At 36.3% G+C, this 23,506-nt stretch overlaps 1 protein-coding gene across 2 annotated transcripts in view; it reads right to left on the bottom strand.

Moving 5' to 3' along the window:
- Strn (striatin) overlaps nt 1-23,506 on the bottom strand; it is a 94,076-nt gene that overhangs the window by 23,209 nt on the left and 47,361 nt on the right. For both annotated transcript variants that reach the window (XM_048416035.3, XM_048416037.3), the window contains exons 3-7: nt 19,616-19,689; nt 13,315-13,393; nt 10,614-10,781; nt 9,018-9,153; nt 4,020-4,155 (exon numbers count right to left, since the gene is read on the bottom strand). In XM_048416035.3, the coding sequence (XP_048271992.2) occupies nt 4,020-4,155; nt 9,018-9,153; nt 10,614-10,781; nt 13,315-13,393; nt 19,616-19,689 (593 nt within the window). The remainder of the gene's footprint in view (nt 1-4,019; nt 4,156-9,017; nt 9,154-10,613; nt 10,782-13,314; nt 13,394-19,615; nt 19,690-23,506) is intronic.

Below are 23,506 nucleotides of genomic sequence, written 5' to 3'. Positions count from 1 at the left end.
CCTTCTTTGAGCTCTTTTCCTTCTGTTTGTCTTGTCCGACCCAAGATGTGTTAGTTTTGTTTGATATTATTATATTTTATTAAGATATAAATCCTTTTTTAAAAGGTAACTATCCAAAACAAGAAAAGAAAGAAAAAAAAGAGGTTTATGCTTTGGGCAGGTGCTACTAATTTTATGAACAATGCTAATCTACCAGTGAGTACCAGAGGAGCAGGAGTCTCTACCTACAAGACCCAAGACATGGAAAGTACTTGATCAATCTATTTGTTGAATTAACATTGGGATTACCTGAAATAAATCAGAATTTAAAAAATCTATTTTTAAAGTAATTTAAGTTCCAATCCAGTTTAGTAAAGTGTCTGTTAGATAGCTGATGTAATATCAATCAGTAGTAGGAAGAGTCTATTCTTCCAGAAAGACTAGCCAATTTAAAAAATGCTGATTTTGTTGGGGGGGGAGGGGGCGAAGAGATGGCTCAGAGGTCAAGCGCACTGGTTGCTTTTCCAGAAGTCCTGAGTTCAATTCCCAGAAACAACATAGTGGCTCTCAACCATCTCTAGTGGAATCTGATACCTTCTTCTGCCATAAAGGCATGCATGTAGATAGAGCACTCATAAACATAAAATAAATAAAGCTTTCTAAAAAATGCTAATATTTGCCAAATCTTTCAAAAATTTTTATTTGAGTGTGAGTGTGTGTGTGTGTGTGTATGTGTGTGCGTGTGTGCGCGCGCATATGTGCACATGTCTTTGTCCCGGGAGTTGTAACACACACGTAGGGCCAGACGACAGTTTGCAGGAGTTCTCTTCTTCTATGTAGGTTCATGGGACCAAACTCAGGCTGTCGGGTTTGGCAGCAAGCGGTTTTACTTGCTAAGGCACCCTGGTAGCCTTAAAGATCGAACAATGAACTGGTTGCTCTTAAATCTTGAAATAATTTCATCTGTTAAAGGGAAAAAGGGACTCATAAGAACACTACTCACTATTGTAATCTTAGCTGTTCTGGAATTCACTATATGCTCCAGGTTGGTCTTTAACTCACAGAAATCCACCTGCTTCTGCCTCCTAAGTTCTGGAATTCGTGTCTGGCAGTTATAAAATTCTTTTCTTTAAAAAAAAAAAAGTCAAGGCCAGGAGCTGGACCGATGCTCAGAGAGGTAAAGAGCACTCACTGCTCTTGCAGAGGACTGGAGCTTGACCATAAACACCACGTGGACAGATGACAACCATCTGCAACTCCAGTTTCAGGGGCTCTGATGCCCTCTGCTCACTTCCTCGGGCACCAGGCATGTACATGGTACACAGACACACGAAAGTTTAGATAAGATTCAAGGCCCAAATCTCCTATCAGCTGAGAGTGTCTACTTACACTCACTAACAGACCTAACACACGATCACACTGAATAAAAGTGTGCATACACTGGTGCACAGCAAGTACCACTGGGCTGTGGCTCTTTGGTTAGAGAGGAAGTTATACGAGCGGGAATCCAGCTGCCTTTGCAGAAAAGCCAGTACCAGGTGTGCCTGCAACAAGACTAGCAAGGAAAGACAGCTCTATCTGTGCTGACATGGACTCTCTCAGCAGAAGACCTCACCTGGCACGGTGCAATGCTAGCCCAGCTCCTGCACTTGGGAAGTTGTGACCTAAAACACCTAAGTAATGGGAAATAGGCTCAGGCAGAGAAGGCAGAAAACACACCTGCATGTTCTCCTTTGTTCTCAAACTTTGCTGTCTTGTTCCTTATTGTAGCTATGTGAAATAATTCTGGATTTTTCTTTAAAATAAAGAAAACAAGTGGGAGGTGGAGGTGGAGGGGAACGTGGGGAGAGGGAACAGGACTAGCACCAATCCCTGACAGTGTCCCTGAAGGTAAGATCTTAAAGGTATCTAAACAAGTAGAAAATTTGAGTGATTTAATTAAATATAAAGGCCATTAAAAACTAATAAATTATCACTGCCAACATTACTACTGCATGAGAATAGCAGTATTTACTGGTTCTGGGACAAACCCTGCCAACAAGCTCTAGAAAGCACTTTGCACCATTTTACAATGAATCCAGAGAACTGAAAAGACAACAGGATTCAGATACACAACAGCTCCTCTCACAGGTTTCAACAAAAATAAAAAGTAGGATCTTACACTAGTGACTTCCTTAGCATCCTACAGAGTATTCACAAATACCTCTAACATGACAATCTGCTTTGATTGGGGGGGCGGGATGAAGTTCACCCTGAATAGAAAGAAGAATTGGTCACAGCACCTGCCTCTTCCAGACCTGTGTACTGGGATACAGTGTTCAGACCTGTGTACAGGAATACACACAGTGTTCAGACCTGTGTACAGGAATACACACAGTGTTCAGACCTGTGTACAGGAATACACACAGTGTACAGACCTGTGTACTGGGATACAGTGTTCAGACCTGTGTACAGGAATACACACAGTGTACAGACCTGTGTACTGGGATACAGTGTTCAGACCTGTGTACAGGAATACACACAGTGTACAGACCTGTGTACTGGGATACACAGTGTCCAGACCTATATATAGGAATACACACAGTGTACAGACCTGTGTACTGGGATACAGTGTTCAGACCTGTGTACAGGAATATACACAGTATACAAACATGTGTACTGGAACACACACAGTGTCCAGACATGTGTACTGGGATACACACAATGTACAGACCTGTGTACTGGGATACACACAGTGTCCAGACCTGTGTACTGGGATACACACAGTACACAGAGAAATCTTTTCTTTCCCTTTAAAAAGTTTCATTATACAGCATTTCTGACAGAAAAAAAAATCTAGAAAACATGGATTTTATTATTAAAATACAATAGGAAACCTGTTCCCTGAACTTACCCAAGAGCCTTTCCAGTCACTATTATGATCAAACAGGTATGAAGAGCTTTCAATGTAAGTCAAGTAAGAAAATGCACCTTATTTTTTCCTTTTTAGCTTTACAATTATTTCTTTTCTTCAGAGAACAAGTTTTTTTTTTTAAAAAAGGGGGGGCTTAAGTTTATATTTCTAATATGTGTGGTGGAAAGTGTAAAATAAGATTTTGATGGCTAAAAGTAATGCTATGTTGTGGGAATCATAGTCTGGGTTCCAGTTCTTGAATATACTGGATTAATACTTAAAGCTGCTACCTGAACAAAAGCTAGTGAAAAGTTCATAATGTGGTACAGCAACATCTAAATGGCACTCAACAATTCTATAAAGTAGTATTTGTGTCATGTTTATAGAATCCTTGATCTTCATGGACAAAATATTAAGGAAGTCAAATAAAAACTCATTGGCTCATCTTTTACAATCACTAAGAGGAAACTTTTACAGAGATACACTTAAAACAATGTTACAATAACTGACATTACATTCTCTCAATAAATACTTGAGCAAGTACTAGGCACCTCCCTTCTTCTTTCTCTCTCTTACATATATACACACACCTGACAGACTGATCACTTTTGAAGGATTTATCACAGTTCTTTAAAGTACTACAATAATCCATCATGAAGTTCCCACCAAATATATGTGTCGGTGATTGTCAGAAATTTTAGATATTCAGAGTGATCTAAAGCAATCTGAGCAAAATTCCCAAAACTATGCCAACACAATCTATAAAAACCTAAAGAAGCATAGAAACTATAATTTTCTAACATAATTTGTTTTATGTAGACAATGTAAGACATAAGAAAAATAAATTCCTCTATTACATCTTCATACTCGTTTCCCCCAAAATCTAGATCAGCAGGTTCTATCTGTCTGAGAAGAAAGCAAATTAGCCTGTTTTAATTCAAATTCTTTTCATACTATATTCCTTATATATTAAAGGAGGAGGAGGTAATAGTTACATAATCTTCCTTACAGGTAACCACACAACCTAGACAATCACTGATATGCAGCATTTCAGAATCATACTGTTTCCAAAACATCACCCTTCTGGCAAAACATGAATTCACCGCATTCACTCAGACCTCTGATTGGACACAGTATGCTTCCTTACCCCAGTCTGTTCCATCGCCCGCACTTCTAGATTCGCTGTCTCCATCCTCTGCTGTGGCAAGGAAGTCGAACTCCTTCAGAGCTTCCTTAGTGTCTCCATCTTCACTGGTGTCAGGCAATGCTTTCTTCCGAACAATCTAATCAGGAAGGGAAACATGTCAAACTAAAATTATTAGTAAACACTATTCAATTAACTTAAACAAAAGAGACACTCTCTCCTTGTAATTAAGTAAGCAAAGCAACTGTTTCCTTCAGAATGTATTTGCTGTATTTAAAAAAAAACTGCAATACTTTACGTAGTAAAAAACACATTGTATCCCCCGATACAGGGTTTCTATGTAGCACATTGTATTTTTTAAAAACAAACATTGTACATGTTAAAGCAGTAATTTAAACTTTGTTCAAGGGTATGATAGTTTACTTAAATAATAGGTAGATATAGATCCAAATGGATAAGCAAAATTTGTACTTAAATTACACAAACACATTCATGTTATAAGAGCAATTAACTCTAACAGTCCTTAGATACAGTCTGTGCACTCTTCAGACACTCTGATCTAATCCAAACAAGACATATTCTTTAACTGTGAAATGTTTCCTGACTATATCCATGATAACTCAATATAACTACAATATACCCTCACAAAACCCATGTCACAACTACAAACTCAGAAATGAATGTCTTAGGAATCATAGAAACACTGTAAGGTTCCTCTATTATTTCTACTGCCCTCGACTTCTCTAACAGTTCTGTTTTATTTCCTGCTGTACAATGTATCCCTGGGTAGTCTTGAAGCTGAGCTGCTCCTGACTCCACCACACTGGGATGAGACAAATGCACCATGTGCCCAGCGTAGTAGATCTACATAAACTTAGTTCCCCCTAAAACACTGAAAATGCAGAATGATATAACTCAGACTTGTACAAAACCACAAATCCAGTAGTTTTAAAAGGTAAACCTAATAGGGAGGGTTGAGCCCAACACGCCTGTGCTCTATGGCAGTCTTCATGATCTTTGTGTATGTAGGAACTAAACAGGAAAAATCATGAGGTATGTAATGAGGCTGTAATTCTCTGCTTAGGTTACTACTTAAATATTACTCTAAAATCAAGAAATACTTTCATGCTTATAGTACTTCTCAACCTAACAATTAGCAAATCCAATAAACACAAATAAAAATAAAAAATAACAAAACCCATAAGACAACCAAAGCAGGTTATGAACAGAGAGCCCATATTAAAAGATGGCTCAGCAATTAAGAGCATTGGCTACTTTTCCAGAGGTCCTGAGTTCAATTTCCAGCACCCACATGATGACTAACAACTGTCTGTAACTCCAGATCCAGGAATTCCAATGCCTTCTTCTGGCCTGGCCTCCAAGGGCAGAAGAGGCACCAACAGGCTACCCCACCCTCACAATTCCACATATAAATGCGCACCAGTTATATCTAAAGATAAATGCACCAGTTACATCTAAAGGTTTCAAGTCTCCGTCTCTGACTGTTAGGGGACCAGCTTGCTTCAGAGGAACCATCACTAGCCTCAAGATCAAAAGTTCTTGTTCTCACTGCCTAACAAAGGGGACAGGGAAAATCCAGAGGTAGCTTCAGACATCTCAATGTCTTATATGTCTTAGATGTCTCAGAATATTCTGGGCTCTAGTTATTACTAAACATAGTATTAAGTCACAAAAGCAACTCCTAGGACAAACATGTTTCTAGACCTTAAACAAAATGAGATAGGCACCAAGTCTATCACCGTCATTACAGATCATGCCTATCAAGTCTCATTCATTTAAAGAAAACGAAGTCCTGTGTTTTCTTGTGTATTTCTTAGGTATTAAAAAATAACTGGGGCTGCCAAATGAATATATGATCAGTAAATAGAAAGGGATAAAATTTAATAGTAATACTTCCCTTCCCTACATTGGAAATTTCCCACTTAAGAAATTAAGGAGAAATGAATAGCAATGGAGACCATCACAGAAATGCACAACTGTATACAACACAGAGATCAACAGGTTGAGGGGAATCCAATGGGTAATCTACATCACAGCTCCTGCATCTATGGCAGCGGGGGAAGGAACTGTAGAAGACAGAATACTAGCAAGTCCACTGTGAAGCAGATGAAACAGTCTGTCCTAGAAACAGCTGCAGACAGGACAAGAACAACAGCAATGACATAGGATATGTTAACATGAATGAGGAAATTTTGCCAAGTTCCACTCCAGAAGCAACTAGAACTGCTGGGAGGAGAATTAACCTCTCCCATGGATGAGCCCCCTTACTGGTTGCTCACTGCAGAGTGGTCAGCTCTGAAACCATATACATACAAACAACAAAAAGAGACCCAAGCTGTGTGTGTGTATCACACACACCGTGACACATATGCATGCATATGCATACATGCATACATTTATATAACTGATGTAGAAGAGGCTTATGTATTTTTGTTCCTTTTACTGGCTAATTAATAAAGAAACTGCTTGGCCTGATAGGTCAGAACATAGGTGGGTGGAGTAGACAGAACAGAATGCTGGGAAGAAGGGAAATGAGGTAGTCGCCATGACTCTCCTCTCCGAGACAGCCGCAGGTTAAAATCCTCCTGGTAAGTCATCACCTCGTGGTGCTACATACATTATTAAAAATGGGTTAGATCAATATCTAAGAGTTAGCCAATAAGAGGCTACAGATAATGGGCCAGGCAGTGGTTAAATGAATACAGTTTCCACGTAATTATTTTGGATAAAGCTAGCCGGGAGCCAGGTGGCGGGACACAGCCCGCCACTCCTTTTACATGTAACAATAATAATTAAAGAAAGAGAGGCCATTAAAAACATAAACAAGGATAAAAAAGAAATGAGTTATAAGCTAGATTGAGTTTCAAGCAGATTAGAAAAAAAAGACAACTCTGAAAATCACTAGAATCCTAGTGATCCTAGCATGAAAAATCAGTATTCCTTAATTACTAAGACAGCACCTAACAGTTCCTAATTCCATTGTTGCTTCCCCATAAGTTCTTGAATGAGGAGAATGTTTCAGCAGAAATTGTCTCTCACGCCAAAAGAAATAACATTTTAATGCATGTACAATTTCAGGATCCTAACTCTTCTAAGGTGATGAGGATGATATGCTGATGACGTTATGAGAAAAGAGGTTGAACAAAAGATGAAAATGTTCTAGATGGTAACACAAGGAACATGAAAACCCTGAAACCAAGCAGAAAGAAAGAGCAGAGTGTGCAGCCACAGAGACACCATGACAACAGCCTAAATGCAGTCAACAGTACCTAAGAGTCGTATTCTCTCAGTTCAAATTAAACTTTAATTTTTAAAAAAACTTAAAAACAAAACAGTGTCTCTCTGTGTAGTCTTGGCTATCCTAGAACTCGCTGTGTAGACCAGCAGGGCCAAGAACTTATAGAGATCCTCCTTCCTGTCTCCAGAGTGCTGGGAGCAAAGGTGTGTATCAGCATGCCTCACTTTAAAATGTTTTAAAAACCTACTTGTTCTATGAGCATTTTAAAAGGACAAATTTCAATCAATTTCTCTGTATAGAATTTAATTCATTTCCTAAGTCATGCTTACCATTCTAAATAGTGAAAGCTTTTAAGAATCCTTCTGACACGCACCTATCAGGCTGTGGCTAACATGAAAATTTACACAACACGATGTAAAACTTAATAAAACTGTTAAGAAAAATAGCCAGTTGTTTAAATATCGTTTTCTTCTTGGGCTGGTGTGTTGCATTTGCCTAGTAAACAAAAGAGTTGGGTTCAATGCCTACCATGAGAAGAAGATGAAGGAGAAAAGCCTTCTGAACCCAGTATTTAAATGTGGCGAATAGGTAAGTCTGTTTCCAACAGATGCACCTTCACACATACTCATAATAGCTTATGGTCTGTGCTAACTAGAATGTCATCAGTACTTAAGAATATTATTACATAAAAAGAAATTAAATGGTTAGGAATTAGGAAAGCAAATGGTTAGGCTACTGTTAGAAATTTTCAATCTGATCATTGAACATACTTTTAAAGTCAATTTATTTAGATTGATATAATTACCAACAAAGAAACATATAACACGAGAGTTATTTGCTACTATGCTATCTGCTATGAATAAGTTTTTTTTAATAGGAAAATGGTATCTCAAAATAGTCATCACATCAAAAACCATAAGGAACCATACAACTTCAGATAATTAAGACAAAGAAAAAGTGACAGACATTTAGGCCAGCACATACTATTATAACTTGTTTAGTGAAGGAAAATTTGAGTGACATTTGATATTCAAATGTATCTATGACAGGGCTAGGATCAGCAATGTAAATGATTAGTGCACTGAGAAAATGCAGACGCTTGGCTAAACAGACTGAAGCATGTCTTCATTCCTTACTTTAAAAAGGAGAAAGAGGAAACAGTGAAAGGAGAAAAGGAAATAAAGGGGGAAAAGAAGGAGGGAAGAGACTAGAGAAAGAAGGAACAGCAACTTAGAGACACTTCTTACTGTAGGGAATGTATGGTTAAGTCAATAAACTTTAATAAAGATGGAATAAAAACACCTACGAATTCTAAACAACTGAAGAAAGACATGGGAAATTCCTGAAATCTGCAGACACTGTCTGTGCAGCAGTTCTCCTAAGAGAGACAAAAACTACAAGTCTCAGAGCTGATGCCAGCTGCCATCAGGCACCACCACGTGTCCGTCAGTTCTCCTGTCAGAATTATCAACACCAGGGCATTGTTACAACATGCAGCATTCAGCATCTCTGCAGTTTTATGGAGATGCTGCTTCATTTAATGAGCAAAGAAAAGGTCTGAGTACTCTATGGGAAAGATTCTATCCTAAAAATATTATTGAAATTAAAGTCAGTAATAAAAAACACTTTATTTGCCCGAAATTCGTGAAAAGAATTTAAGTACTCAAGATGTAAAGGACATGGGCTTTTTAACATATGCATTATGACACGTAAAGTATTGAAAAATGAGTTTTCTAACTCACTGTTGAGGTATCAATGACACTTTTCTCTCTTCCATCAATGTCCTCGTCCTCATCTTCATCACTGAAATCTGCAGCTGCGTTTTCAAGGAATTTGAAATTGTCCAGCACAGAGGCAGAATCCGTTAACTCGGATTTTCTGGTTCAAAACATGTACAACCATACTCAGGTAATATTTCAAAATGTCACCATAAAAATTAACTGCTGACAGACTTTAGTAACTTATGTTTATATTATATATGACCCCCTAACTATAATATGGTCTACATTGTTTCCCATCTATTACATTTCTGTGGATTAATTAAAAAGGTAAGACAAGAAGTAGTCAAAGTTGGGCAGTGGTGGCGCACGCCTTTAATCCCAGCACTCTGGGAGGCAGAGGCAGGTGGGTCTCTGTGAGTTCAAGGCCAGGCTCTGGTCTACAAGAGCTACTAGTTCCAGGACAGGCTCCAAAAGCCACAGAGAAACCCTGTCTCAAAAAACAAGAAAAAAAGAAAAAAAAAAGAAGTATGCAAGCACTTCCGTCATCTTCAGTCTTAGCTGTCTAAAAGAGCGGCTCCAATACAGAGTCCCCTACTGAGCGAGCACAGGTTATCTTCATGTTAATATAATCATACATATTGTCTTAAGTAGCTCTGCCTCCATCTTTCTCTAGCCTTTCTCCTCCGTAACTCTTCTTTGACCTCTAATGTAAGTTTCCACACCGATATAACAAATATATTGACTTAACTTCAAAGGGGAAAAAATACAACCAATTCACAGCATGCACTTCTGTGTGTCTCTAAAGAGAATTGTGTTGCAATTTTAAAAGGTCAAAAGACATGTATTTATAATTTGTTTTGGACCTTTATCTAATTCTTTATTTTTATATTTCAAACAACAGGAAATGTTTTTCCAAAGAAATTTACAGAGCTCAATCAACCATTCTTTTATCCTAAATATGTATTAAGACAAAGTCAACACAGACTTAGACATTCACAGAATCTTTGGGTTTTTTTTTTTATTCAGTGAAGACTTATGACAAATTTCTCTAATAAAGAATAATTCTATTAAACTACTTATGTTCATTTAAGTAAAGTATGTCTATGGTCTGTGGTCTGAAACAAAAATCAAATAGTTCAAATAATTTTTGAATTTTTATAATCTATTCAAATTATATGTATATGTATGTATACACATATATATTTAAAATAGCTATTTTATATCAAAGGAAAGATAAGGTACAATATTATGTTATACATGAAATGGTTAAGAAAATATTTACTTTCTGATTTCTGTTTCATCAATAAAACATCATTATTGCATATCTGTATTTAATTGGAACATCTTTTATGAGATTCAACAGTGGTTAAAAAAAAGCTTCAAGATACTAAAATCTGTTAAATACCTCAATTTAAAGCAAATAAAATACCTTAAACAAAAATTATGTTCCTGAAATAAAATAATCATAAAGGTTTCTAATTGAAACTTTTATATTATAACATTTAATTAACTAAACTTATTACTAAGTCACCATCAAAAGTTCAATGCCTTCCACACCAAAACTATTCAATAAAAACTGAAGTTATAGCTAAAACAATTCCCAGTTAAAATACTCACCCAATCATTGCTGTCTCCTTAACTTCAGCCTCTGTGCCATTTATAGCCGAGTCCTGGTTTTTGTCATCTTCCCTGTCAGTGACATCACTTGAAAAGCCCAACAATGCTCGTACTCTTTTGGATTTCACATCTAGAATAGTATCTGTGTAGCCGACCTCCTGGAGATACCTGCACAAAGACGGTCCTTACAATTCAGTCACACAGGAATTAGCATTGTAAAATTTAAAATGTAAATAAAAGTATTTCTTCAAACTCACTGACTACATAGGGATCAACAGAACAGTACTATGTCAGTAAGACTTGCTAATAATATTCCAGCTGCAGATGGAGCTGTCTCTTGCAGTACCAGCCTCTATAGTCACTGAGAAAAACTGAAGAAGTATACAATAACACTATTCATTTATCCTAAGAAGAAACTGTTCTTCAGTGTGTTTCAGAGCACACTTTTTTCTTTAGGAAGAATAGAACAATCCCCTCCAAACTCTACCATCACTATTTTACAATAATGGCTCCAGTTGTTTTTAGCATTTCTTATGTGAAGTGTCATTAACTGAAATCTGGAGAGAATGTTTCTAATCTAAATGGCTTCTTTCCAGAACATAGAAAAGGATAACATTTTTCATAACAGTCACTTGTAGAAGAGACATTTCTGTCTTGAGAAATTCTAAAACAAAACAGACAATTAAATTGTGGGGCATGAGGTATACAGACTCATATCAGTGTGTGAAGTTCCAGGGAGTCAGAGGCACAGTAAAGAAGAGCATAGCGTATGCAGTCATATCTAGGTCTTAAGCCCATCTCTGCCACTTCCATGATGTGCAGCCTTAGTTTGATTAAACTGTTTCTATACTCATCAAGGAGTCCTAATACCACCCATAATATACACAAAAGCAACCAAGAGTCCAATAATCAGTTATTATGTTGATAATAACTTGTTTTAAAAGATCAAAAGTGGTAGTGGTGGACCCAGAACAAAGGAAACGACATGGATGTCATGGCAGATGACACACATTTCTTTATACAGTAGGTGTGTATTCTACCAAAGGAAAGATGAAAGACACCTCACAAAGCTATGTGATCAATATATCTTATTAAATCAAGATGTTCACTTTTCACTTCCATTCAGTATCTACAGAAAAGTCTTGATTTAAAAATTTATACTTATTGAATTTAATCAGATGTTTTGAAAACTACTGTAATAAAGTAAGACATAGGTTTTAGGCTTATTCATGTGCTTGAATGTTTTGCATGCATGCGTGCGTGTGTGTACCACGTGAGTGTCTGGTGTCTGCAGCAGTCAGAACAGCACATCAGATGCCCTGGAACTGCAGTTACAAATGGTGCTGAATCACCATATTGGTTATGGAAACCAAACCAGGGCCTCTGAAAAAATAGCCAGTGCTTGAAACTACTGGGCCATCTCCAGGATATTTTTCTTAATAATTAATATTTGGTATGCACCTCACTTTGGCAACAACATTAAATCACAAATTTCTGTTTACAAAACTCATTAAGTTACTTAGACTAGCCTTGAATTTGTAATACTCCTTCCTGAGCCTCCTCAACCGCGTTAGTGACAGGTGTGTGCTATCGAGGAGGTTCAGGAAGGAATGTTACAAATTCAAGACAAGCCTAGGCAACTTAATGAGTGCATGACAATAAAGACACGAGTAAACAAGCAAACAGGAGGTATGTGAGGCTCAAGAGTAGGTCATTTGTGAGGCTTGGCAACTGACAGAACCAAAATATCACAGTACCAAAAATAAATTTAAAAGGACAATACATGTCATAGTTAAGACTAAAGTGAGAACAGTAATGAAAATCCATGTAATAGTTTAATTTTTTTCTAACTTTGCCTAGATAAAAGACAGGCACGAAATGTTGTGACGTTCTCTTTCTATACTCAAATGTAGTGGATGGCATTAATCTACTTTAAAAATCTGAGAAATAAACTACTAACAAGCCATTCTAAAAGTTCAAAACAGAACAAATTTTCTTTTATTTTGGCATACATCGGTACACCAGTTTCCAAGACTACAGATCTAGTCTTTTATTTTGGCATACTTCAGTATGCTAGTTTCCCAGACTACAGATCTAGTCTTTGACTTAACATCAGGACCTCTGTAGACCCCTAGTTATGCATATAGGAGAAAGTAGATGTTGGGCAGCACCTGCAAAATTCAGGGACCCAAAGAGTTCTTCAGTGTCCTGAGAAGACTTGTAACAGAAATATATATGGGAGTCCTTACCGGTTTGTGTGAAACATCCATGTTTAGAGCACTAATGAAATGAGAATGACGACACAGATTCTTTTAACTACAGAAATTCCAACAGTGAGGGGAAAATGAAATATGAAAAACAAATAGTAAATCAATTAAGCTTTTTAAAAACTACCTTACTATTTACTACTCTCATCTGTGGTATAATACAAGGGAAACTTAATGAGTTAAAAATAAAAACAAGGGTGCTGAGAGATGGCGTCGAGGTTAAGAGCACTGGCTGTTCTCCTAGAGGTCCTGAGTTCAATTTCCAGCAACCACATAGTGGCTCATAGCCATCTAGCCCTCTCCTCTTCTGGCATGAAGACATACATGCAGGCAGAACACAGTATACCGAATAAATAAATAAATCTTTTAAAACAAAATACAAACAAAAGTTTTCTCGTTTTCAGCAAGTTGTGCATCTAACCTTCAGTACTTACTGTCTGAGTAGCTGACGGCCTTGTTTCCACATCAACTGGCTGTTTTGCTGCGGCTGCACCTCTGTTTCATTGCCTTCATCTAGAGATTATTATCATAATGAAATTGACTTATTTGACATGTTTAGGCAACCCAATTCATAAACAGTGTCCAATAAACATTATAAGGTTAAGAATACAAAAATTGTAACTTATAAGAGTTATGTTTTAGGTCAATATAAACTTTTTAACTAAAATCTTAGTAATAAAAAATTCTATATCATTAAGTATCTCTATTGGATTCTCTTTAGAGCAACAGAATTAAGAATAAAGACATTTTTTTCTTTCATTTTTCACTAGCCTGAGAATTTTCCTCCCTTGAGAAGTAAATAGAAATATTATAAAACCTAGAAGTGGTAAAAGAAAAATAAACAAAACCCCCAAACAGTCTGATACAAATATGTAAACAAAATATCTCAGAGCCAGGTGGTGGTGGCGGCACACACTTTTAGTCCCAGTACTTGGGAGGCAGAGGCAGGTGTTTAGAGAGCTGATGTTAGAGGCCAGCCTGGTCTACAGAGTGAATTCTAGGACAGCCAGGACTACACAGAGTAATCCTGTCTCAAAACAAAGCAAAATAAAACAAAATGAACAAAGGAACGAATGAAAGAAATGATCTCAGCTAGGGATATGATGTGGTTCCGTGGGTAACGCCATGCATGGGCTCTATCCCAAGCACTTCAGGAAATCAGGCATGCTAGCACACGTTTACAATCTACACTTGGGAGGTGGAGACAGGAAGATCAAAAGTTGAAGCCCAGTCTGGGTTCTCAATCTTTTCATCGCTAAGCCATTTATGGAACCCCAATAAAATTCTTTTATGCAAAGTAACTAGACCTTTGTACTACTAAACAGCTCTATAAATTCTATGGTGGAGGTGACTAAAATAATTGAAACACACACACACAGCGGTCTTTAATCAAAGCACTGAGATAAACACACAGATTTGAATCAGATACTACATACCTATGATAGTCTTTTGAAAAATTGCCTATTTTTCCTTTTTTAATGATGTTTTTTGCCGGAGCTTCAGGGTCCTGGTTCAACCAGTAAAGCACTTGCTACATAAACATGTAACTTTGAGTTAAATCCTAGCACTCATATTTACAAAAGTAAAATTATTTTAAAAAACAAAACAAGGGGCTCAGTGGTTAAGAGCACTGGCTGTTCTTCCTCAGGTCCTGAGTTCAATTCCCAGCACCCACATGGTGGCTACAACCATCTATAATAGGATCTGATGCCCTCTCTGGCATGCTGAACACACATACATAAAACATAAATAAATTTAAAACAAATTTTAAAACAAAACAAAACAAACAAACAAACAAAATAAACCAGTGTGTGTTTAATAATCCCACCACTGGGGAACTGGTGACAGAGAGGTACCTGAGGTTTACTGGCCAGTCTGTCTAGCTGATCTGGGAGCTTCAGGTTCTCAGAATGAAACGCTGCCTATAGGACCCTAGCTGAGCTCACCAGCAGACAGGGCCTGTTTTAGGGCTGCCAACCTGTTCAGCCCACCACTCTGCCTCGGGCCCTTCCAGTTGCTTACACTGCCAAGCAAGAGACTAGTTCCCCTGGGTTCTATCCTCTCAGGCTCCACCAATTAAAAAGACAATGGCAATTTTTAAAAAAATTAATAAAATTCACCGATTATTGAAATACCACAAGAAGACCAAATTTATGAATTATAGACATAAGAGAAAGAAAAAAAATAATTCCAGGTCAAAGGCGTCAATCACATCTCCAATAAAATCCTGGCAATGGACACCCATTCAGTACAAGGAGTATACAGAGCAAACAAGACCCGAGAAGAACTCCCCACACTAAATATACAGGGGAAAAGTGGAGGAAAAGTGGATGAAAGAAATAAAGTCTAAGGTTCCATATACAGCAGGCCCATGAGAATAAAGCTGACTTCTTGGTGGGAACTTTGTGACTAACAACCGGCCTACAGCGAATACAAGGAACACTCTGGGATGAACAGGAGGATGAGCATTCTCAGTAGGCTAATGGGAAAAAGATTAATGGTGACAGGCTAACAGGTAAGCCAAATAAGACTACCACACATCACAAAATCAACAATGACAGTGATTAATACCTACCTTCCAATAACAGTTCCAAGTACCAGGGCCCTCAAACCCCCAATTAAAAGATACAACTATATTAGAACCAACTGTCCTAGAAAACAGGGTCCACCTTTCTCTTGTCTACAAGAAATACACCTCATGCTCAAGAATAGATACTGAGTGAATGGATCCAAAGAAAGTAACTATACCCAAATGGACCAGGAAAAAAGAAGATATATCACTACTCTATTACCTGACAAATGGACATCAGCCAAAACTAATCAGAAAAAGTAAAGAAGGCCACTTCCTTCTGATCAAGATAACAACCCACAGACCATATTATAATTGTAGGCATTTAAGCATCAAACCCAGGGCATCCGAATTCATGAAATACTAGAAAACATTAAGCCAGATTTAACCACATTTAATAAAGTAATGGCAGGTCACTTCAATTGCCAGTTTTACAAATGGGCTGGTTTCCACATGAAAATAGAAACATTAAAGTTAAATATCATCAAGTACAAAATAGACTTAACAGATATCTACAGAATTTTCTGCCCAAACCTTATAAAATTCCTCTCAACGGCCCATGGAAGTTTCTCTAAAATAGACATGTTCTGCCACATAAGGCAACTCTCAACAAATTTGAAAAATTGAAATAACTCCATGTATTCTCTCTGACCACAATGCAATAAAGCTTGATAACAGAACAAAGGAAACTACAGAAAACACAAAAAGTAATGGAGACTAAAATCATAGTAAGTGTCAAGCTAGTGTGGTGCACAGACCTTAGTCCCAGGTCTTGGAGGCAGAGGCAGGCAGATCTTTGTGAGACCTGCATGGTTTACAGAGAGTTCCATGACAGCAGAGGCTACATAGTGAGACCTTGGCGAAACAAAACAGGACAAAGCAAAGTAAGACAAGACAATATTAAATGATGAATGGACCACTGAAGAATAAAGAAAGGAAAAAAATTCTTGGAATGAAATGAAAACACAATATACCAAACACTCTGAGATAAAATGAAAGCAAACCTAAGAGGGAAACTTATAGCTTTAAATACCTCAAATAGGTGACAACTTACGTTGGAGAGGTTGTGGGGAAAAGGGAACACTCCTGCATTGCTGGTGGGAATGCAAGCTGGTACAACCCCTTTGAATGTCAGTTTGGCGATTTCTCAGAAAATTAGGAAACAACCTTCCTCAAGACCCAGTAATACCACTTTTGGGTATATTTCCAAAGGATGCTCAATTGTCCCACAAGGACATGTGCTCAACTATGTTCACAGCAGCTTTGTTTGTCATAGCTAGAATCTGGAAACAACCTATATGCCCTTCAGCAGAATAGATAAGGAAAAAGTGGTACATTTACACAATGGAGTACTACACAGCAGAAAAGAATAACGACAGCTTGAAATTTGCAGGAAAATGGATGAAGCTGGAAAACATTATTTTGAGTGAGGTAACCCAGACCCAGAAAGACAATTATCACATATACTCACTAATAGGTGGTTTTTAAACATAAAGCAAAGAAAGCCAGCCTACAAACCACAATCCCAGAGAACTTAGATAACAATGAGGACCCTAAGAGAGACATACATAGATCTAATCTACATGGGAAGTAGAAAAAGACAAGATATCCTGAATAAACTGGGAGCATGGGGACCTTGGGGGAGGTTTGAAGCGGGGAGGGGAGAGGCAGAGAGGAGAGCAAACTGTAAAGCTCAATAAAAATCAATAAAAAAAAATGTGTGACACACACATTTATATAAAATAGATCAATATATTTTAAGGTAACTGTCCTAAATTAGGCTAGAGTGTCATCACTGATAATACTACATTTCTTAAGTAGATCATTATTTATACTGATAACATTATTTTTAAATGTTGTGATTATAAGAAATCATAAACTGAATATTCTATTATTTTCTTCCATAGTTTTGAAGAGCAAATACCTCTCAAAAGCTATGTGTGATGAGAAAGGATTGTTTCTTCAATTGAACAAATAAGGGCATTTCTGTTCTGCAGTTGCTATGGACAAAATACTAAAATTCAGAGTAACTGCCTCATTGGTGATTGTGACTGATATATAATGACTTAATAACATACTAAAAGAAAATGCACTGGCTACTACCCACGATGCCTTGCTTTATATAAAACACTGAATGTTAGTTTCAGCTGGATAGATATTAAAGTTTTGCTATAGGTCTCCATTTATGATTTATGAAAGAAATTCATGCCAAAGAAAAGTTCAGTTTAGGTTGAGATCACTCTATAATTTCACTCTGGTTTCTCTGCTTTTTCTAACAAATTTTCATTCTACCCTATGATATTCTGCATGAAAAAACAAACTTGGCAATCATCCATCAAACATATGGAACATTAAACATGATCAAAATAGGCAGGAGTACACCATTAAAACCCTGCATATGCTGCTGTTCTTTAAATGTAGAGAGATTTTTTTATAAGGCATTAACAAGATTATACATGCAATGGGGTAAAAGAAAAAGAAGAGTATTTTTTATTAACAATGTGTTACCGAGATGCAGAAAGCCACATTTTGATGAAAATTATCATGGAAGAAATTTTAACATATCTTATTGAACCAATGAGGATGAGATGCACCTATATAATCTAAGACTTAGAAAATAGAGACAGGAGAAGATGAAAGATTGACTCAGTTACATAGGAAGTATGAGGGCAACTGCATGACAGTCATCTATAAATAAATAAATAATGATTATAAAATGAATAAAATTTTGCATAAGTGTTAAAACTTAAAAAAAATACCTCAAATAGAAATAAAAAAGCAGAAAGAGGGACTGGAGAAGTGGCTCAGCAGTTAGGAGTACGTATAGTTCCCAGCATCCACATCAGCTGGCTCACAACCACTTGTAACTCTAGCTCTACGTGTCCTGTGACCTGCTCTGGCCTCTACAGAAACCTACACCCACGTTCATGTGCACATGTTCATATATATCATACACACAATTAAAATGGAAAAATAAGAAAAGAATAAGAATCCAAATAAATACTTAAAATGCACTTCAATAGTTTGAAAAGAAAAAAAAACCCAAAGGAATAGGTGGAAAGAAATTATCAAAACTGGAGCAGAAATAAATGAAATAGAAAAAGTGTAAAGAATGAAAGAAATGATAAACAGGACTGACAAAGCCTGAGCTGAATTAGCTAAAAGACATAGGAAACTCAAATTAATAAAGTTAGAGGTCAACAGAGAGACAACAGATAACTAAGAATTTGGGGGAACCTTAAGAACATACTTGAAATACTCCGGGATGTAAAGTGAGACCATTACATTTAGAATCCACTTTGGAAAGCTTCTCCATTGTACTCAAATGTGGAAAATGCAAAGAATATGAATTTCTGAGTCTGGTAAGCCTGAGTTCACTCCATATACCTCACCATTTAATTACTGGTTAACCTCACGCAAAATTCTCTAACTTCGTGACATTTAGTTTTGCATAGATAAAATGAGAATAACAATATCTTCACTAAATCATTAAAGTTAATGAAGCTCTTAAAATTACGGGTAGGGATTTTAATAGATGACATACAAATGATTGCTACTACCTTCACTATCTGAATAAGAATTACATCTGAAATAGGACAGAAATTAAGTATGGTAATAACTTTGGTACAATTTTCCTCACTCTTCATTTACATCTGCTAAGGAACATACCCTGTGTTCCATTAAGAAAAAAAGTTCGCCTAAGGAGTCAAGTTTGTTTGCTTTTTGCTGCTAGTAGTACTGAGGACTGAACGTAGGGTCTGATACAGGCTAAACCGCACCCCCAGCCCACTGAGGCATCAGTCCCTGTATGGTCAGAGAAGAAACTTCGTGTTTCCATAGTTCTGCTCTTCAACGGGATTTCAGAACAGCATGCACTTTGGCTTTCTCATGCCAAAAGTTTTGGTTAATGCAAGGAAGACACACTAAGAAGTAGGCTGGTGAGCCACCCCATGAACCTTCTACTGTATGTAAAACATAGGCAGAACATGGTGAACTAAAAAAGGGATGGAGAAAAGAAAGTGCTACAAAATGATCTCATGATACGAAATGATTAGTTTCCAAAAACAAGACAACAAAAATAACATGCAAATAGATACTAACTTCTAGTTTCAAATGTTTCTACAAAATATTAGATTTAACTTAAACTTCCATTATAAGAAGCTTACCAGAATCATAGCTTGGAGGCTTCATGTCTCCCTGATTCAGTTCTGTCCCATATTTCAACTTGTGGTATTTGGCTCTAACAAAGAGATGAGAAAATACAAACCATGTTAAAATAAGTTAAATAAGCTTTAAGATATATAAAAGAAGTTATAAGTGTGCAACAGTCCCGGTTAAACATGCCTAGAACTTTCAAAGGCGCTTAGATTTCCATGGTATCAAAGTTGTAACAAAAACAACAACGAAAAACAAAAAACAAAAACTTGCTGTTTTGGTTGTTGAATCACCAACTGCCATTATAACGAAGCAAACAAAGGGATAATACTAGGAATAAAAAATTTCATTTTATATCTAGAATGAACCACATAAATTCTAGTTTCTGCTGTATTCAAAATTTCTTAATGATTTTAAGCTGAATTATAACAATTAAGAAAAGAGGCCTTTACTATACAATTTAATTTATTAAGACTAGCCTGTCTCAATACTTGTGTTTATCTTAAAAAGAAACATTATCTATATTGTTATGTGCCTTACTCGGTACTTACAATTCACCAAATATTCTTATGGTGAGCAATCAGAGCACAGCAAAGCCCAGATGAAGTCATCCTTGTGCAGTGAGATAGTCTAGCAGTGGTGGTTAACATGTACTTTATCTTTAGTCAGGAAAAAAACATAATTAAGAAGACTGTCTAATTTCTTTTTAAAGTTAGCAGAGTATTATTATTTTCAGCTAACTGAACTAGTATTCTAATGCAACCATCTCAGATCAAGGCAAACAAAACAAGAAAAATTATCCACATAAGGAAATTTTAAGATTAACTAAAAATAATACATATGCTTAATATATTTGTATTTTTAACTCTTCTCTACAAGATGAAGGTTTTTTGTGAGCAAATATTCATAAGTTAAGACAGACAACAATAAAATATTCAAATAAAAGTAATTTTCAGAACCAAAGTAAGAATGAAGGAAAAGGCAACATAGCCAAATTGAAAGCATTTCTTCCTTATTTAAAAAAAAATGGTATGGGGGGACGGTTGTGGAGGGTGTTCTGGATAGATGACTATCAGTTATTAGCTAAAAGCACTGGTTACTCTTCTTGAAACATGATTCAAAGTACCTACATAATGGCTCACAATCATCTGTAACCCTAGTTCCAGCGATCAGGAGCCCTCCTCAGCAACAGGCACATGCATGGTGCATGTACATACATATGTACACATGTACATATACACTGGCAAAAAAAGAAACCACACACAAAAAATAAAAGTTAAAATTGTTTTAAAAAATGATGGAACACTTATCCTAAGATTTTTATATAATTTAAAATTAGATAAAGAAAATTATTCACTCTGATATATAAGTTACTGAAATCCTTCATTGTTTCTCAATAATCATTTTGTAGCTATTGATAAAAACCGTATTTTTTTATATAGAGGAGAGTCTTAAGACAATTTACAGATTATAGGCACCAAATTATCTAGAACATGCTTCTCGATATCCCAATGAGTCTCTTAATACCGTGATTTCATCAACTCAAAATGTCCACATCTATTTCCATATACTTGAGGATCAGAAGGTAAGCTGTGGAGATATTTGCCTGACTCCCAGAAGAAAGTAAACAATTTACTTAATGCAATTGTCATTCTTCAGATTTCCGGAAATATTTCATCTGCCACAAAGTAACACTAACTTCTTAAAAGTCACATAACTGGCCTGACATCAGATAACACCAAATAAAAGTAATCTCAAAATTGTAAACACACAGAGAAAAAGCATTTCTCAATACAACATGTTGCATTATACTGCATTCTAGTGGTCTTAGAAAAAACTGCAACAGAAATTATTTTTAAAATAACCAAAAAAACATTATATACAATATATGTAACAAGACAGACATGTTATCAACTACTATTTCACAAAAAATTAAACCAAGATAAAATATGTAAATAACTGTTTAGGATAAGCTCTGGTTCCTAAGATCTGTGTTTCCCTCTTATTAAATTTTCTAAACAAACTTTACTAATAGTCCTCTTCAAACTTTGAACATTCTGAGAGAGAAAATGCTACAATGTTTCTCAAGAACTCATGGCTTCCTACTGTTTTCATACTTCAAGTCATTCTGTTAACAATCTTGTTTATTATTTTTCTGTCTCATGACCTACAGGATAACTACAGATCTCATTACTTCATACATTACCTACGCTCCCCACCCCCAAATGGCCTTTACTGCATAGTATAAAACATGTTTCAAAGTTATAATACACTAAAGAATTCTTATTTTAGCTTTGTTTAAAAACCCGACCTCATAAATAAAATGTTGGGAATAAAAAACATGTCCAATCACATCTAAAATGCTAACACTAAAAAGAATGATGTGTGTGTGTGTGTGTGTGTGTGTATGTGTGTGTGTGTGTGTGTGAACACACATGTACAAGTGAGTGTACTGGTATGCATGCTCATGTGTTTGTGTGTAGAGCCAGAAGACAAGGCTAAGTATCTTCCACTATCATTTTGTATACTGTTTTTTGAGACAGAATTTTTATAGAACCCAGAGTTTGCCATTTCAGATACATTTCAGCTACACTAGCTCATCAGTAAAACTCAAGTGCCTATCTCTGCCCCCATGCTGGAATTACATGGAAGTATACTGTGCCTGGTTGCTTTGTTTTTTGTGAAGGCTGGGGATCTGAACTCATGTCTTTATACTTGCATGGCAAGAACTTTACTCGTTGAGCCATCTACTCATTTCCTAGTGATTAATTTCAACACACTATTGAATTCTTATCATACACACGGTCACGGTGCTGACTGCTGGAGATAACCTGCAGTTTATTGTGAGGTAAGGTGAAAACAAGAGGATGCCTAGGACATAGGAAAATAAAAAAAGTATTGCATACTGACATAAGCACTGTAAGCATATATCTGAAGAATGTGGGCAAAGAATTATCTAACTCTGCAAAACATAGTGTCAGATAAACTACAGAAGAGATAACATGAGACTTTGACTAAACCTCAACCATGAAGATGTACAAGAGATTTCTGTCTGGATTTGCACAAATGACTGTTGTGTTTAGGACAACCTCTGTCTCCTAAAAATAAACATTCAGTAGGTCAAAATATGACAAACACTAGGTATAGCAAGCAAAAGAATTAGAAGAAACAGAGTTCACAGAAGGTATCAGAAAAAAAATGCTACTTACATAGGAATAGCTTTGAAATTAACCAGGTATTTTAAAGCAGGGATATATTATGATTATTCCTTTTTTAATTTGGAAAATTTTACTTTTCACCTAGAAGATGAATTAGAATTTGGAAATAAAAAAGCAAGAAGACAGCTGGACTATTACAGTAAAGATAAACATAACAATGAATACAGAGAAATGGGAAACACAAGAGAGAGCTTCAAAGTTGGTTTTACATAGATTCCTTAAAATTAAATTGCTGAAAAAATGTGGAATCAAACACTTCACTGTCAAAAAGAAATACGTAAGCCTCCTTATTCTCTAAAGTTTACTGTGCTTTATGGGAAGTTTTGATAAATTCATTGCTAGGTAAGTAGTTCATCTATATTAAGGATTCAGTTCTTATTTTGTCTCTTTAAAGAGGGGAACTTAGAAAATCTACACTGATCTTTACTTAGCTGTTTATAGGTGAAATGGTGTAATACTGAATTGCCTTTAAAATGATTCAGGGCCATAAGAATGTAACTGATACTAAAAGTAGAAAATCATAAGTGAGGTTCTGACCTCTGAATGGCCATTCTAGCTGTACAAAAGTTAACTGGGATTCACGGCTGCAAAAGTGTTTGAGTGGCCACCTTAATCTTGCTGTATGATATTTCTATCTGTGACTGTATTGCAATAAACTAATGTAACAAAATTAAATTAAAAACA

Source organism: Myodes glareolus, chromosome 6 (assembly GCF_982192425.1).
Source record: "Myodes glareolus chromosome 6, mMyoGla1.1, whole genome shotgun sequence".
NCBI lineage: Eukaryota > Metazoa > Chordata > Mammalia > Rodentia > Cricetidae > Myodes > Myodes glareolus.
This window is presented reverse-complemented; position numbering and strand designations above follow the sequence as displayed.